Consider the following 15,303-nt stretch of genomic DNA (forward strand, 5'->3'; position numbering starts at 1 on the left):
TTGAGATATGACCTATGTTTTGTTGAGATATGACCTATGGCAAATTGTTGAGATATGACCTATGTTTTGTTGCATATAGTTTCACCACAATACACCTTTTTAAAAACTGGCTAAGAGGGTACAATTTATGTATATCTTGTTGTTGGTGTGTGCCCTTGAGTTGCCTAGCAGAACAAAAACTGTCTCTGGGTTTCCTAGGCTGTCCTGGTGTGGCACCATAGGATAAGCACTGGATTGCTAATTGAAAGGTCGGTGGTTCAAACCCACCAGCTGCTCCTTGAAAACCCTAAACAGGATCGCTATATAGAAGCAACTTGATGACACTTAACAACAACCACAACTATTATGGGAGCAGATTGTCAGTTCTTTCTCCTGTGGAGCAGCTGGGTGGGTTTGAACCACCAACGTTTGTGCTGGCAGCTGAATGTGTTAACTGTGTGCACAACCTAGTGTGTACTACATGACTCACTGCCACTGAGTTGATTCCTGCTCATTGCGGCCCGACAGGACAAAGAAGAACTGCCCCATGGGGCTTCCAAGACTGGAATCATTACGTAAGCCAACTGCCTCATCTTTCTCCCGAGAAGCGGCTGGTGGATTCCAACTGTCAATCTTTTGGTTAACAGCTCAATGCTTTAACCGACTGCACCACCAGATCTCCTGTTACATTATGTATTGCATTGTTCTTGTTAAGTGTCGCCAAGTCAGTTCCAACTCATCACGACCCTGTATAGGATTTCCGAGGAGCAGCTGATGGGTTTGAACTGCTGACCTTGTGGTTCCCAGTCCAGTGATGATCCTACATCTCCTTACCAGTCCATGTATTCCATTATGACCCAGAAATTCCACTGTTGGCATAGTCCCCAAAGACTTGAGTGTAGTGATTCTGGCTGAAACACGTATACAAGTGTTTTTAGCAGCATTATTCACAATAGCCAAACGGAAATAATCCAAGTGGCCGTCGGCAGATGAATGGATAAACAAAATGTGGTCTGAGCAGATAATTGAATACTATTCAACTATAAGAGAAGAGAAATGAAGGTCTGATACGTACCACAACATGGAAGAATCTCAAAAACTTCATGCTGAGTTAGTCATGAAAGACAAACATTGTATGATCCCGCTTATACGAAATGTCCTGAATAGGCAAATCCACAGAGACGAAAGGAAACAAGGGGTGTTATTACTCCAAAGACTACGAAAAGACATACGGATTATTTAAAGGACTGTCGATAAACTAGACCTTTAAAGAGTTGAATAGACCAAAGTTGTGTGATAGATATATTGACAACAATGACTGAAAACAAAAACCATAGCTGCTTAGGCTGCCTATGTATAAACAAACACCCTCATGGGATTTGGTTTCTTGGTTTGGAGGTTTAGGGTCACGGTTTCATGGGGCATCCCTGTTAAGTGGCCCCATATTGTGTTCAGGGCTTCTGTCTTCCTTGGAGTTTCGTGGGGCTTGTAGATGGCCATCCAAGGCACAGCAATTGGTGTCTGTTCACCTGGAGCAACAGAAGAAGGGAGTCGGAAATAGGAGGAGGGAATGGAATGTGTGGTTATTCACCTCCATGAACAACTGCCCCTCTGTCATGGGACCAGGAGAACTGGGTCCCAAAACTGAACATTTTGGTCAACCATTCTGTAAGAGAATCCTGATCAAAAGGGGGGAAAAAAGGAAAAACAGAATTTCTAATTCTCATAGAATTTCTGGAGCCATAGAGGTTAAAGGAACTCTTGAAACGAATACCCTGAGATCATCTTCAATCCTTAAACCAAAAATATTCCCTGAAATCTTCTTAAAACCAAGCAGTAGTTATAGTTTAGCTTAACTAAAGAAAAAAAAAAAAAGTCCGCCTTGAGCAATATGCTCTTTTAAGAACTATCTACATGCAATCAAATAGCCAAAAGCCCCTGGAATAATAAGGTAGGAAACTAAGGGCACAGTGAGTTGAGTAGTTATGCAACTTGAAGAATGTAATCGATGTCACTGAACTGTACTTGGAGAAACTGTTGAATTGGTGTAGGTTTCACCGTGTATAGTCTCAATAAAATAAAAATTTCAAATAAGTTTTTTTTTTTTTTTTAATTATAAGAAGAAAAAGAAAACATTGCTACTGTTCCCACAGGTCTGAGTCCAACCCCAAGTTTGATGGCTCTCAAATCCCACTTTCAGGTAAGAGTGCCTACTCCCTCTGCCCTGCTGGACTCTTGTGGGCCTGGCCTCTCTCTCCCTGGAGGCTCAGGCTGCTGCTTTCCTCCCCAGAAAAACCCACCCTAACCATCCGGACCATCTTCAGCATCGTTTCCAGCACTGTTAACCAGAAGGAGACCTCCAAGGCCAGCTACATACTGGACCCCAGGGACCGGGCTCTGGGAGGAGGGGCTGGGGGTCAGCACTCCAGGTCTGGCTCTTACCTGTGACTGTCCCCACTCCTGTCCCCTGCCCGCTCACAGGCCCAGTCATCTGAATCAGGAAGGGTCACTGTCTGTGGGTGTCTGATGAAGACTCCTTCCCGCTGTATGTCGGAGAACAACCCTGATGATTTCTCCTCCATGGTCTCCTATAACCAGCTCGACCACTACCTGTGGCCGCAGGACATCAAAGACCTCATGGACACCACGTCTACCACCTTGTCCTCATCCTCCCTTTCCCCAACTACCCACACCACCACCTTCTACCATTGCACACCCTACCCCTCTGTCCCCAGACACAATGTCAAGGCCAGGCCACCAGCTTCCCAGAAGGCTCTGTCTGTCCCTGTCCCATCTGGGAAGACTCCATTCATGCTTGATCAGTCCCAGAAGGCTGCAGCTGTTCCCAAGAAGACCCTTGCTGGCCCTGCCGCCTCCCACAAGGTCATAACTGCACCTACTATTTCTCACAAGTCCACAGCTAAAGCTGCCCACTCCCAGAAGACCCCAGTTGTCCAAGTCCTATCCAAAAAGATCCCATCTGTCACTGCCCCATCCCAGAGGGCCCCAGTTGTTTCTGTCCCATCCAAGAAGGTGCCCCCTGCTCCTGTTTCATCACAGAAAGCCCCCCGTGTTCCTGTCCCATCCAAGAAGATCCCCCCTGTCCCATCCCAGAAGGCTCTTCCTGCCACTGTCCCATCCCAGAAAACTCCAATAGTTTCCGTCCCATCTAAGAAGGTTCCCCCTGCCCCTATTCCATCCCAGAAGGTCCCTCATGCTCCTGTTCCATCTCAGAAGGTCCCATCTGTCACTGCCCCATCCAAGAAGGCCCCAGGTGTTTCTGTCCCATCCAAGAAGGTTCCCCCTGCCTCTGTTCCACCCCAGAAAGCCCCCCATGTACCTGTCCCATCCCAGAAGGTCCCACCTGTTACTATCCCAACCCAGAAGGTTCGCCCTGCCCCCATTCCATCCCAGAAGGTCCCTCATGCTCCTGTCCCATCCCAGAAGGTCCCATCTGTCATTGTCCCAACCCAGAAGTTTCCCCCTGTCCCCATTCCATCCCAGAAGGTCCCTCATGCTCCTGTTCCATCTCAGAAGCTCCCAACTGTCACTGTCCCATCCCAGAAGGCCCCAGGTATTTCTATCCCATCCAAGAGGGTCTCCCATGTCCCACCCCAGAAGACCCTGGCTGATCCTGTCATTGTCCAGAAGGCTACATCTCCCACTGCCCCAAACAGGAAGTCTTTCTTCCTACCTACTCCATCACAGAAAGCTCTGACCTCACCTACCCAATACCAGAGAACATTCAGCCCACCAACCTCATTGGAAAAGACCCTTGCAGACAGCAGGTGGCCAGCTGTAAGTCAGGGAGCAAATATGCTGAAGAGTACCCAGCCAGAAGCGAGACGGGAGCCAGTGGGAATAGTGGGTGCCCAGGAGACGAACGTTGTGGAGCAGAGGACCCAGACTCGGTCCCTGGAGTTGCCTTATGGCACGGCCAAGAAGATGTCTGAGGAGGTCCTGGTGAGCAAAACCAGGGCGATGACTTTAGAGGGCTTGAAGGGCGTGAGGAAATCGGAGGACAAGGTCAGCAAGGAGGAGAAGGAAATCACTGTGGATCTGCCAGGGTTCAGATCCAAGGAGATCCAGCAGCAGAAGAGGCGGGTCAAGACGAAGGAACTGAGCCTGCAGGCACCCACGCTGGAGTCCAACAGGCCCTTCTCCGTGGAGGGCCTTGCCCTAGCTAAGCTGATGATCATGGCCAGCTCCCAGGAGCACCACTCACACACTGCGGTGATGACTCTGCCCTCTTGGCTCTCTCTGAATGCTGAGAAGCCCTCAGTGTCCCCCAATAACAGCCAGTTGTCCTGGCTGCAGAAGTCACCAGTGGTGGTCAGAGAGCAACCAGAGTCTGCCACCTGGGTGAAAGAGAGAACACAGCACTGGATGAAGGTGGAGGAGCCACCCTGGAGCTCAGAGGACCATTCCAAAGTGTCCTTGCGCTCCTTACCCGCATCCAACAGTCCGAGCGTGGAGACTGGTCCCCGGCCTCCCATCCCTCTGCCAGCCACCAGGTGGGAGGACCTGCCACAGTCATCCATCCCACTCCCCTCCTCAAGGATGGAGGCCTCAGCCAGGATGCCTCAACAGACTGTGAAATTATCTCAAGTGCCCATCCGGATGCCCAATCAGCAACCCTTGGCCATGATGGGGTCGTCCTCAGACATCCTTTTGCCCATGGCCTTAGAAATTGAGAATATGAGAGATACGACCACTCAGGTGGAGGTGATAAAAGAGAACTTGGGCAACTTGCCTACTGTGTCCAGGTATTTCCAGGATCCTCACAGGTGACCTCTTTCCTTTGTGAGCCAATTTGTCAACTTTTGCTGCCAGTTCCATTATGTAGAAGGTAGAGAAGATCTTTCCCTCTTCCCACTTTGCTTCGTGCACTCGTATCTAGTGTCAGCTCTGTGCTAGGCATTAGGCACTTAAGGGTATTGTTGAGGCTATGGAGTCAGTTCCAACTCCTGCCAACCCTGTATAGGGTTTCCAAAGAACGGCTGGTGGCTTTGAACCACTGACCTTATGATAAGCAGTCCACTGCTTAACCTATAGCACCACACCAGGATGCCATTAAAGATATGTTGTTGTTGTTAAAGTGCATTCAAGTTGGTTCTGACCCATAGCGACTCTGTATAGGATTCTGGGAAGTCTTCTTGGTGAGCTTGAACTGCCGACCTCATGGTTCAAACCCACTTTGCAGTCCAGGGCAGGCTCTAAGCGAGGCAGAGATCATTGTCTTTCTAATTTTCTTCATGTGCTCAGTACAGAGTGTGTCCACAATGTGCTAGGCATGGAACGGTACGTTTCTAAATAGTTCAAATGTTGAATTTTATGCCGTGTGTATTTTACCATCTTTTTTCCTTTTTTTTTTTTTTTTTAAGGAGAGGGGGACTTGGAGACAAGGAGTAGATCAGCTCTTTTGAAGAATTTTGCTGGAAAGGCAGAAAAGAAATGGGGAGGTAGCTGGTGGAGGAAGTGGGTGAGGAGTATAAGGGGCAAGATATAGTGGGGCATTTGGATTTGGGGTGAATGGTCCAGAGTCAGACCTGATATTAACAAGTCAGGAGGAATAAAACCTACTAAGGAGCTCTGGTAGCGTAGTGGTTACGAATCGGGCTGCGAACCTTAAGGTCAGCGGTTCGAAACTACCAGCCGCTCCGAGGGAGAAAGATGAGGCTTTCTACTCCCGTAAAGATTTACACCCTCGGAAACCCTGTACAGGGTCGCTATGGGTCGGAACCGACTCGACGGCACTTAACAACAACAACAACAACAAGGATCCTAAGATTGGTGCCAAGAAGTGAGGAGGCCACTTGCATAGAGATTTGAAGGAGGGTGGTGAGGACTCAGATTCCAGAGCAGGCTAGCCTGTCTCCAGAGCCATAGTGAGACCGTACCAACTCATAGTGATCCCATGCACAATGGAAGCATATACTGTCTGCTCCAGTACCAATGTTATGATGGATTGCAGACTGGCCCATTATGTTCCGTAAGGGTTTTTGTTGCTGTTGTTGTTAATATCTTATTGTATTTTTGGTGAAGATTTACACACCAGTTTTGGGTTCCATTCAGCCATTTCTACACAAGGGGTTTGGTTACATTCATCACCATGCCTGAACGTTCTCATAGGCTCATTATTTCTACTAACATCCATCTTTGTTTTAAAGTAATTGTTAACCATTTGGTCTCATAGAGGTGGTTTTTAAAACGAGAATGGTCCTCACAGGTGATAGTCTTTATTTTGCGAGCCATTTCGTTATTTTACAAGGTGACCACTGGCTAGTTTCAGTTCAAGGGCTGAAGAGTAAGTATCCCAAGGTAATTGTTTCCGAGAGTCCTCCAGTCTCAACTAGTCCAGCAGATCTTTTTTCTTTCCTTTTTTTTTTTTTAAGATTTTGAGGTTCTGTATCATATTATATTCTTCTTCCATCCTCTCAGGGTCCATCTATTGTAGTCCTCATGAGTTCTCAGTGTAGATGGGCACCATTAGCCTTTCTTGTCTCCATGGTCATACTGTTTTTCCTGGGTGAATTTTCAGACGTAGATCACAAGGCCTTTGTTACTAGTCCTTGGATCGGGAATTTCTGCTGAAACCTGCTGAGCATCACATTATAGCAACGTGTAAGACCCAATGACAGCAAGTGGCCACCTAAGTATTGCCTCCCAAAGCCTTTGCTTTCTTGTGTTCTCTCTCCAGATTGCAGCGCCCCCATTCTTTATAATGGCGGGGTCCAGCGATCAGTATGCAGAGTCTAAAGGAGGCATTGCCAGGTAACCCTGAAACTCTGGAGACCCGACCTAGACCTGCCCCCTCCTGGGGGCTTCTGGAAGTCCAGATTCCGCCTCCCTCTCCTCTCCCCCTGCAGATCCCCCGATGCAGCGCACCCCTACTGTAAGAAGTGGAGTGCTCAAGAACCAGGCAGGGTGACTTTTCCCTCTAAGGTAGAAGTAAAGACCAGAGTTAGCTGTACATTTATTTATATATTGGAGGGCAAGGGAGAGCCTGCAGAATATCCCATCTTCTCAGAGATTAAACGCTTCAGTCTGAGACACGCAATACGACTGTCTCTTGTTCCCTGTACGCGTCCTTAAGAACCCTGACCCTGCTCGGTGGGCTTCTAGCCCCAAGGAGTCGTCGCTGGCTGCAGGCGGAGGCGGGAGAGGGAGGTGGGTGGGGTAACCGGCCCCGCAGGTCTCGGAATCTCATGGCTCCCATTGGCTGGGATCCTGGGGGTTCCAGCCAATTAGGGCTGGGGATGGTGCTTTTCTGTACCCCACCCCTCAAAAGCGAGCGGAACAGTGGAAGTCGGCACAACTCTACCCAGTGGGGACGGTTAACATCAGTCTGGTGAGGCCAAGAAGATGGGGGATGCGAGGGGTGATGTATGGGGGGGTGGGGGGGTCGGGAGCTGGGTGCGGGGCAGGGCTAGTGGCGCCTCCTTCCGACTGATCCCCGTTGGTCCTGCAGGACCCGCCTTCTCCGTGGATGTTGGATATTGATCTCCAGATGCCCCCTAAGGGGAAATGGCACACGCCGCCCTTCGACCCTCGGTTTCCCAATCAGAACCAGACCCGTAACTGCTACCAGAACTTTCTGGGTAAGAGAGAACTTGCTGTACAGGTCTCAACCCGCAGCGGCAGTCCCAAGCTGATGGAGACCGTTGGAGTGCAGGGCGGGTATTAGAGAGCTCTGGAGGGGCGGGGCCAAGAATGGAGTGGGGTGGGGCTAGAAGGACAGGGAGGAGCCTGGAGTAAAGGAGCGTGAGTGGGGGCGGGGCCTGGAGTGAGGGGGCAGGACTGGGTGAAGAGATAAAGGGAGAGGGGCGTGGCAAACCCCAGAGGGGCGGAGCAGGACCTGGAATGGAAGCCTGGAGTCGTGGGCGGGGCCAGATATAGGGTGGTGGTGGTACCGTTGTGTGGAGTGGGTTCTGACTCATAGCGACCGTTTACTGGGTTTCCGAGGCTGTAAATCTTTACGGGAGCAGAAAGCTCCTTCTTTCTCCCGTGGAACAGCTGGTAGTCTCGAACTACTGACCCTGAGGTTAGCAGCTCGATTTGTAACCGCTACACTACCAGATATAGGGAAGAGAGGAATTGGGGACTGAAATAGGTGGCCGGGACTAGTCTAGAAGAAAGTGAGGGGCATAGTGAGGCTAGGAGGGTGGGGCCTAGAGTAGGGGGCGGGGTCAAGTCTAGTAGCACGTGAGAGGCAGGGGGCGTGGCAAAGCCAGGAGAGACATTGGTGTGGAGGGGTGGAGCCTGGGGTGTGGAGTCCTGGTTGGGCCTGGATGAAGGGAATGGGGGTGTGGCGAGATCCGGAGGGGCCAGGCCCAAGTAGTGAGGAGACGTTAGGGGCGAGGCCGGTGGCGTGACTCCTCCCTGCCCTGTCCCGCAGACTTCCACCGCTGCCTGAAGATGATGAACCGGCGTGGGCGGAGCACGCAGCCCTGCGAGTACTATTTCCGCGTGTACCACTCTCTGTGCCCCATCAGCTGGGTGAGGGGGGCGAGGAATCGAAGGGGCCAGGCGGAGGGCTCCCCCTGCCAGACTGAGCCGGCTCTCTGTCCTCCCTTCTCCTTCCTCAGGTACAGCGCTGGAATGAGCAGATTCGGGAGGGCACCTTCGCGGGCAAAATCTGACTGTCGCTGCGTGGCTTTTGAGGGATCGGGCCCGGCGACCCCAGTCCGCGAGTTGCCCATCTCTAAATCACATACAAAGTCAGGATATGCTGATGTTTCTCTTTAATGTCTGCTCGGGATGGGTGTGTGTGTGTGTTCGTCTCTCTAGGCGGTCTCAGGGCACCCAGGAGCCAGCTGGTGTGTACTGGTAATGGGGGTAGACAGAGGTGTGCCTGTCTCTATGGTAGGCCCTCGCTCCCAGCTGATAGGGGGCGTCTTTTCCGGGCTCCAGGGTGTCCACACCTTTACCTGTCTCCTCAGTTCTCACCATGCCCATGGCTCAGCCACTTTCCTGAGTCAGCCTGGACCACTTCCCTAGCCACCTGGGCCCTCAGTCCACCCCCATCTCAGCCTGAAGGAACTTTGTCCCAGGACTGTGTGTTGGTTGGGTCCCACCCAGGAGAGGCGAGGGTTGGGTTGGACACTGGTAGGGCCTGTTTCCTGGTGGCTGCCAAACCAAAAGGCGGGTAGTCTGAACCCACCAGTTGTTTCACAGGAGAAAGATGTGGCAGACTGCTTCCGCCAATGGAGGGAGCAGATCCATTCTGTCCAAGAGTCCTTGTGAGTCAGAATGGACTCCACAGCAACAGGTCTGGTACCTTGTTCAGATATAGGTAAGGTCTTTGAAGGTGTCAGCCAGCATGAGGCCATACTGAAGGAGTAAGGTGGGCACTAACCCTCTGAGAGGCGTCCTTGCAAGAGAAGAGACGGGAAAAACACCATGTGAAGATGTGTGTAGAAGGTAAGGAACACCTGGAACTACCAGGAAAACTATTTGTAGGTTGAGAAGTGCTCCTCTGAGGGAGAGACTTGCAGATCGGGTGAGGGTGGAGACAAGATGGAGGGGAGCCAGGGGAGGGGACAGAGGAGGCTGGAGAGGCAGGGGTTGGAGGTTGAGGGACTGTTCTCTAAAGAAACTGAGAATGCATGCCATTGGAGGTATTGGTGCTGGCACCCAGAGATGCGGGGCTTGGGGCCAGGAGCTCATAGAAGGCACTGGTCCATCAGGCTGGGGGTGAGGAGAACTCAGATCCTCAGAGCCATGGTTGGGAGGTCAGTAGTGACTGAAGCAGAAACCAGGTGTTTTAAGAATGTTCCAGAAGTAGTCACTTGATGATGGGGAGGCAGGAAAGGTTAGCTGACAGGTGACCAGGACTTGATGAGAGCCAGTGGCAGGTCAGTGTCCCCTTGTGCTCAGCTATCTTTGTATGTTGTCAGTCCCAATGTCTTACATGGCCTTGTGCAGGTGGAGGCTGGCTGCTAAGGTCCCTTGTGGCAGAGCCCACACTCTCCCTCCATTCCTAGAAGAATCCTGCTTGTCATTGTGGTTAGATTGGATGCGGAAGGGCAAGGTCCCAAGGTGATGTTGCAGGGAGATAAGACATCTGGGGTGTGACTCTGGATTGGGTGGAGAGGGCAGGGGATCATCTCTAGGTGGGAAAGGGACTGAATCCTAATCACAGGAGAGGAAACTGAGGCCCACAAAGGTCAAAAGTCTCATTCAGGATTGCCAAGCAAGGAGTCCTGCTGTGGCGCTGTGGGTTAATGCTCCAGACTGCAAAGCTGTTTGAACTGCAAGGTCAGTGGTTCAAGTTCAGCAGCTGCTCCTCAGAAACTCTATACGGGGGTCATTATGGGTCGGAACTGATTCGACAGCACTTACCTACAACCAGCAAGGTTACACGATTAGTAGCATCCTTTGGACTCAGAGGAGCCCTGGTGATACAGACGAACCGGTTTGAGCCCACCTGGGAATCTGGCTCCCATAGATTTCAAATGAAATGATCCTGACTCATGGCAAGCTTGCTGGGTGGGTGGGGAGTGCTGGCAGACTGCCCGTCCCATCCCGTTCTGTTCCCCCCCCCCCATCTCTCGAAGTGTGCATTTTGTCTGATTTGAGACAGGAGACGCAGGCCTCGTGGGACACAGCCAGCCACCTGCAGAGTAATGGGGAGACTCACCTCCCGCTGAGCTGGCCAGTTTGGGCACTGATGCAACTCCTCAGCTTCTTGAAGCCCTCCTCACCCTCCCTGTCTTGTTATCTGGTCCCACAGCGGCTGCTGTCACTGCCTCCAGCTCCCCTAAGACTCCTCCCTCCCAACTGATAGCTTGAAACAGTGCACTTCTGAGGAAGCTGCTTATAACAAGATTTTAATAAAATAAAAAGTTCAGGTGCTTCCAATCCCCTCCCTGGGCACAGGCAGTGCTGGCGTGGGTGGGAAGAGGAAGGGCGCCCCGACTCCCCAGTAGCACCAGGGGTAGCACCATGAGAAAGATGAGGTCGTGCCCCACACCTTCCCCACCTCAGACAGCTGCAGGGCTGAGGGCAGACCCACTTTCCCCTGCTAGGGAGCACCACCTCCAAAAGGACTCAGCCTCCACCAGAGGCTTGGTTCTGGGCTGCCCCCTATGGCTTTGCTCCCTGGGAGGGACGGCTGAGGCAGGAGGGGGAGTGTGTGTGTGGGGGGTTACCCCTCTGTCCTGAGGTGGGGGTGGGGTGGGGGCAGCAATGGCCAGGGCTCCCTGCCGGGCTGGGTGGCTCAGGGATCAGCAGTCACAGGAGATCAGGGGATCAAATCCCTGGGGTTGCCCAAACCAGCCCCCTCTAGGGATCAGTGCTGTGCTGGGGTCAAGGGTCAGCACCCTCCTAGAGGCCTCAGGGCTGCTTTTTGAAGTGTTAGGGTCCACTAAGACTTGCGAGCCTGGGCCAGAGAAAGACGGGGCAAAAAGCGCCTCTTCCCTTCCCCCACCCAGGCTTCACTGGCCGCCTGTCAGGGCTCGCCACCGTTGACGTCCAGGTCAATGGAGCCGTGGCTGACCACCAGCCGCAGGCGCTTGGGTGGGGCAAAGGGAGTGAAGGCGAGGGCCTGTTTGGGGACAGGAATGGAGCCTGGGGTCTTGGAGGGAGCAACTGGAGGGTCAGGGGCCAGGCGGCTGAGGTCCACGCGCACCACGTGAGGCAGTCCGTAGCGCCTGGCCCAGTGCCAGTCCTGCTGTGGAGCCCAGCGGGCACGGGGAAGGCGGCCCAGAGTGACCTGTGCCTCACCCCGCAGGCGACAGGCAGGGCCGCAGCCTCCCCAGGGGTGCAGGGAGATGCGGACAGACGACGGCAGGGTGGGAGGCGCAGGAGCCCGTCGGGGCCGAGGACGGCGGCGTCTCCGTGGACGCGCCTGGGACAGGGGCTGTAGTAGCCACTGGAGCCATATGGGCGCGACAGCATCAGGGTGGCCTAGAAGAGGCTGGCAGGCGGCTGTTGCAGAGAAGGTGCAAGGGGAAGCAGGTCAGCTCCGGGCCAGGGCCCTCAGGTCCCGCTTATCTTCCCTCCACCCTCCATGGGTGCCACTGTGCTCTTGGGGTCGACTGCCAGCCGAAATAGAGGCGGGATGACCAGATCACCGGGGTGGGGGTGGGGGTGGGGTGTCAGAGAGGAGCACGTGAGCTGGAGGCGGGGCGGCCAAGCTCACCACAGAAGAGGTCCTGGCGCAGAGGGGATGGGTGGGCACAGCGCAGGCCTCGCCAGCCGCCGTCCTGGCCTTGCTGAAGCCTTCGCTTGGTCTCACGGAGCTCATACTTGTCAGGAGCCCGCGGTGGGGTCGATCCTGGCTCCTTGGGCCGAAGCCGGAAGGCTCCCTCACCTTTCCTAGGGGAACACAGGAGATGGACCGGGCTGGCGGCTGGGCCTCCTCCCCCTCAGGCCCCCGCCAGGTGCACCCCCGCCCACCTCTCGCAGGTGTAACACTCGCAGTGCTCATTTTTCTCCCCAAAGAAGCCGTCGCCGTAGAAGCACGTCACTTCATCACCGGGCTCGATATCCCGCAGCACTTTCACGCAGGCCGCATTCCCATCTGCAGGCACAAACTGGGGGGCCTTCTTCCTGCCATATGTGTCTGCGTTCCCACTCCCCCTGACCCTTTGGTGGGCACAATGGGCACTGTCGCCTCCCTCCAGGTTCCCCAGGTCCCACCGTCCCTCTGAACTCTTGCTTTCCCGGCCACCACGGGTCCATTCTGGCCCGGCTACACCCTTGCCTGCCCTGTCTTGGGGCCACTTTCTTGCCTATGTCCCTGCCCCTCATGCCTGCTACTACATCTGTCCACACTCCCAATCTGGGATGCTACTTATCTGTCCACTCAGGCCCACACCACTTGCCTGAGGGCCACCTCCTGTTAACCCTATGTCCTGTCTCCTTCTCTCTGTCCCTGGCCATCCTCAAGCCCCTGATTCTCAGATGGCTCAAATGGCAAATGCCCACTCCACCCCTTCCAGCAGGTTCGGGTAAAGGGCGATCAGGAGGGAATGACAGGGCTCTGTAGAGTGGGGAGCCTCACAGGCATATGACCCTTACAAGCTCTTTGGGAGCAGCTGGTGGGGTCCACCTGCTGACCTTCTAGGTAACAGTCTAGAGGGTTAACCCTGTGCCGTCAGGGTTTCTGTGGCTCAAGCTCACAGCCTAGAATACCCTGTGGTACACTTCGACTCTGTTCTCTAGGGTCACTGAGTCTACCCTGGCAGCAGGGGGCCCAGCTCTTACCTTACAGTTGGGTCTGCAGTCTGGAGCCAGCAGGGGGTGGTGTTGGGGGAAAGAAGAGAGACGGGGAGGCTCATGAGCGAACATGCGCTACTTAGCCCTCCAGGGGCTCCGCGCCCACGAGGGCTCACCGTGGTTGATGAAGGCTGCCGGGCCGAGCCACAGCTGAGCGCTGCGCTTGCGGGTGGAATACATGATGCTGAAGTCATTCTCGCCAGCCCTCAGCAGCCCCTCGTCTGCCTCACGCAGCTCAGCGATGCAGCCCACCAGCAGTTCCAACTTCTCGTTTTTTTTCCTGAGAAGGCAGCAGCTGTTGAGCCACGCCTCTCCAGGGCTTGCTCGGGGGCAGGAACAGGGGCATGATGGGATCTTCTTCAGAACCAGAGCCCAGGGCCATCCACCAGTACACCGCCGTCCAAACCTAAAACCTGTCCCTGTCCCCCAGTCCCTCTCCTATGCCTAGAGGACCCCCCCTACGCCCAGCCTGAGGTGGACTGAGAAGCCTTCTTGCTAGAGCTGCAGAATTCTCTGGTTACCCTCTGCTTTTCCCAACAGCCAAGGTGAGCCGTTCTACTGTTGCCTGTTCTGTGCTCAGCCGGGCTCAGGTGGGGAAGTGACAGCCCCAGGCAGTTCTTTCTTGGCAGCCCTGGGACCCCAGGGTCTCTGAGGTCACCTCCCCCAACAGGGTCTTGACTAGGTTCTTCCTCCTCCCACAGTACCTGGGGGACCACAAGTAGCCTTTCTCTGAGCAAGAAGCACTGGGGTCTGCTTGGCTTCCCCAACACTTCAGCGGCCATGAAGACCGAGACCCTCTTACCAAGCGCGGGTGGACACGATCTTGGCCCCGTTGGTCTCCATGGAGTAGCGGGTGCAGGGCAGGATGGCGAAGCCACTTTCAGGCAGAAACGCGCGGAGGTAGCGATAGATCTGGGGGAGTGAGGGGGTGGGCGGGGTGAGGCGGCGGGGAGGGGGTGTCCGTGGCGTGGCCCTCTCTCCGGGGTGCTAGTTCTGCTCTGTGTCCTACGCTCGCTGTGTGGTCTCACTTCCCCTCTCGGGCCTCAGTTTTCCTCATCTGTCAAACCAAGAGGGTGGACTCCAGCTCAGCGGCCCCCCACCTCTCTTCTTCTAGGGTTCTCAAGGCCGGGAAGTCAGGGTGCAATGGGCAGGAAAGGGGCTGGGGCCGAGGTGGGGGGCTAGGGAACGGGTGGGCGCCCTCACGTGGGTCTTGAGGGCAGCCTCCTGCCGCGGGCCCCGGCTCTGGAAGTAGTGGGCCATCCAGCCTCCCAGCGTCAGGGCCCGGTACGCAGCCTCCAGGTCCCGCTGCTTCAGGAAAGCCTCCAGCGCTGAGCGCAGGTGGTGCCGTCGCCGCAGGGGGGGCACGGGGCTGGGGGAGAGGGCACGCCTGGGTCCCAGGGCCTCGGCCTACGTCCCTCCTGGCCTTCCCGGCCCTGCCCCCACCCCCCAGGGGGTACTGAGAGGGGCAGCGGGTGGCAGGGCCCTGTGGCCTGCCTCACCTGACGTTCATCTTGTGGGTGCGGAAGCCGAGGTAGGGGTCCAGAATGAGGCTGGTGGCCAGGTCGTCGTTCTCACAGAGCTCGCGGGCGGTCACTCTGTCCGGCCCCATAGTGCTTCTCCAACCATGCTGCTTCCTGTGACGGCAGGGCAGGGCACACTGTGGGGGGGAGCTGTCTCCCCATGCACACACCAGACCCCGTAGCTCACACACTGAGGACAGGAGCCTGGAAGCAGGTGACCCAGTCTCTGACACCCGCTCTCCTCTAGTTAGGGACACAGGACAGAGGCCCACGCATGCACCCCAGCAAGTGCACAAACCCTGACGTACAGCCACGCATATATGCCCCAGGAAGGCCGACAAGTACACACACAGCCCCCAGCCCTCTCCTGCCCTCCTCAGTGCGCATGTGCACCCAGATCCACCAGCAGGACACGACCCGAGTGCACACACGCGCAGGAAAATGGGAATCCCACACAATCCCACGTGCACACTCCCACAGCCCCCTCCCCCAGTGCACGTGCACACACTGACAAGTCCTCTGGGCCGTCAGTGGCTGGGAGGTGCACCCTAGGGCTCTGCGAGGGGGGAGGTGTCGTGGG

The 15,303-nt window shown here is 54.9% G+C and overlaps 3 protein-coding genes across 3 annotated transcripts in view; 2 read left to right on the forward strand and 1 right to left on the reverse strand.

The window, feature by feature from the left end:
* Nucleotides 1-7,334, forward strand: part of FAM71E2 (family with sequence similarity 71, member E2) — a 13,686-nt gene extending 6,352 nt beyond the window's left edge. The window contains exons 7-11 of the mRNA XM_006868292.1: nt 2,250-2,343; nt 2,461-4,737; nt 6,680-6,753; nt 6,849-6,874; nt 7,105-7,334. Coding sequence (XP_006868354.1) covers nt 2,250-2,343; nt 2,461-4,737; nt 6,680-6,753; nt 6,849-6,874; nt 7,105-7,334 — 2,701 coding nt within the window. The remainder of the gene's footprint in view (nt 1-2,249; nt 2,344-2,460; nt 4,738-6,679; nt 6,754-6,848; nt 6,875-7,104) is intronic.
* A 134-nt stretch (nt 7,335-7,468) lies between these two features.
* Nucleotides 7,469-8,621, forward strand: LOC102837611 (cytochrome c oxidase subunit 6B2-like). Its single transcript, XM_006868100.1, has 3 exons — nt 7,469-7,580; nt 8,378-8,478; nt 8,568-8,621. Exons 1-3 carry the CDS (start codon nt 7,469-7,471, stop codon nt 8,619-8,621), a joined length of 267 nt encoding a protein of 88 aa, XP_006868162.1.
* Nucleotides 8,622-11,431: 2,810 nt separating this feature from the next.
* SUV420H2 (suppressor of variegation 4-20 homolog 2 (Drosophila)) lies at nt 11,432-14,812 on the reverse strand. The gene is made up of 8 exons (XM_006868293.1): nt 14,703-14,812; nt 14,407-14,572; nt 14,006-14,115; nt 13,320-13,483; nt 13,192-13,211; nt 12,382-12,518; nt 12,125-12,300; nt 11,432-11,910 (listed from the first exon to the last, which is right to left on the reverse strand). Exons 1-8 carry the CDS (start codon nt 14,810-14,812, stop codon nt 11,432-11,434), a joined length of 1,362 nt encoding a protein of 453 aa, XP_006868355.1.
* Nucleotides 14,813-15,303: the final 491 nt, after the last annotated feature.

Source organism: Chrysochloris asiatica, unplaced genomic scaffold (genome assembly GCF_000296735.1).
Source record: "Chrysochloris asiatica unplaced genomic scaffold, ChrAsi1.0 scaffold00116, whole genome shotgun sequence".
In the NCBI taxonomy this organism is placed as follows: Eukaryota; Metazoa; Chordata; class Mammalia; order Afrosoricida; family Chrysochloridae; genus Chrysochloris; species Chrysochloris asiatica.

Excerpts from the sequence above, each read along its gene's own strand:
- LOC102837611 (XM_006868100.1), top strand. The coding sequence starts at position 7,469 with ATGTTGGATATTGATCTCCAGATGCCCCCTAAGGGGAAATGGCACACG. Across the intron at positions 7,581-8,377 it reads CTGCTACCAGAACTTTCTGG|ACTTCCACCGCTGCCTGAAG; the intron begins GTAAGAGAGAAC and ends CCTGTCCCGCAG. Across the intron at positions 8,479-8,567 it reads CTCTGTGCCCCATCAGCTGG|GTACAGCGCTGGAATGAGCA; the intron begins GTGAGGGGGGCG and ends CTCCTTCCTCAG.
- SUV420H2 (XM_006868293.1), bottom strand. The coding sequence starts at position 14,812 with ATGGGGCCGGACAGAGTGACCGCCCGCGAGCTCTGTGAGAACGACGAC. Across the intron at positions 13,484-14,005 it reads ATCGTGTCCACCCGCGCTTG|GAAAAAAAACGAGAAGTTGG; the intron begins GTAAGAGGGTCT and ends CTGCCTTCTCAG. Across the intron at positions 11,911-12,124 it reads GCGCCAGGACCTCTTCTGTG|CCGCCTGCCAGCCTCTTCTA; the intron begins GTGAGCTTGGCC and ends TCTCTGCAACAG.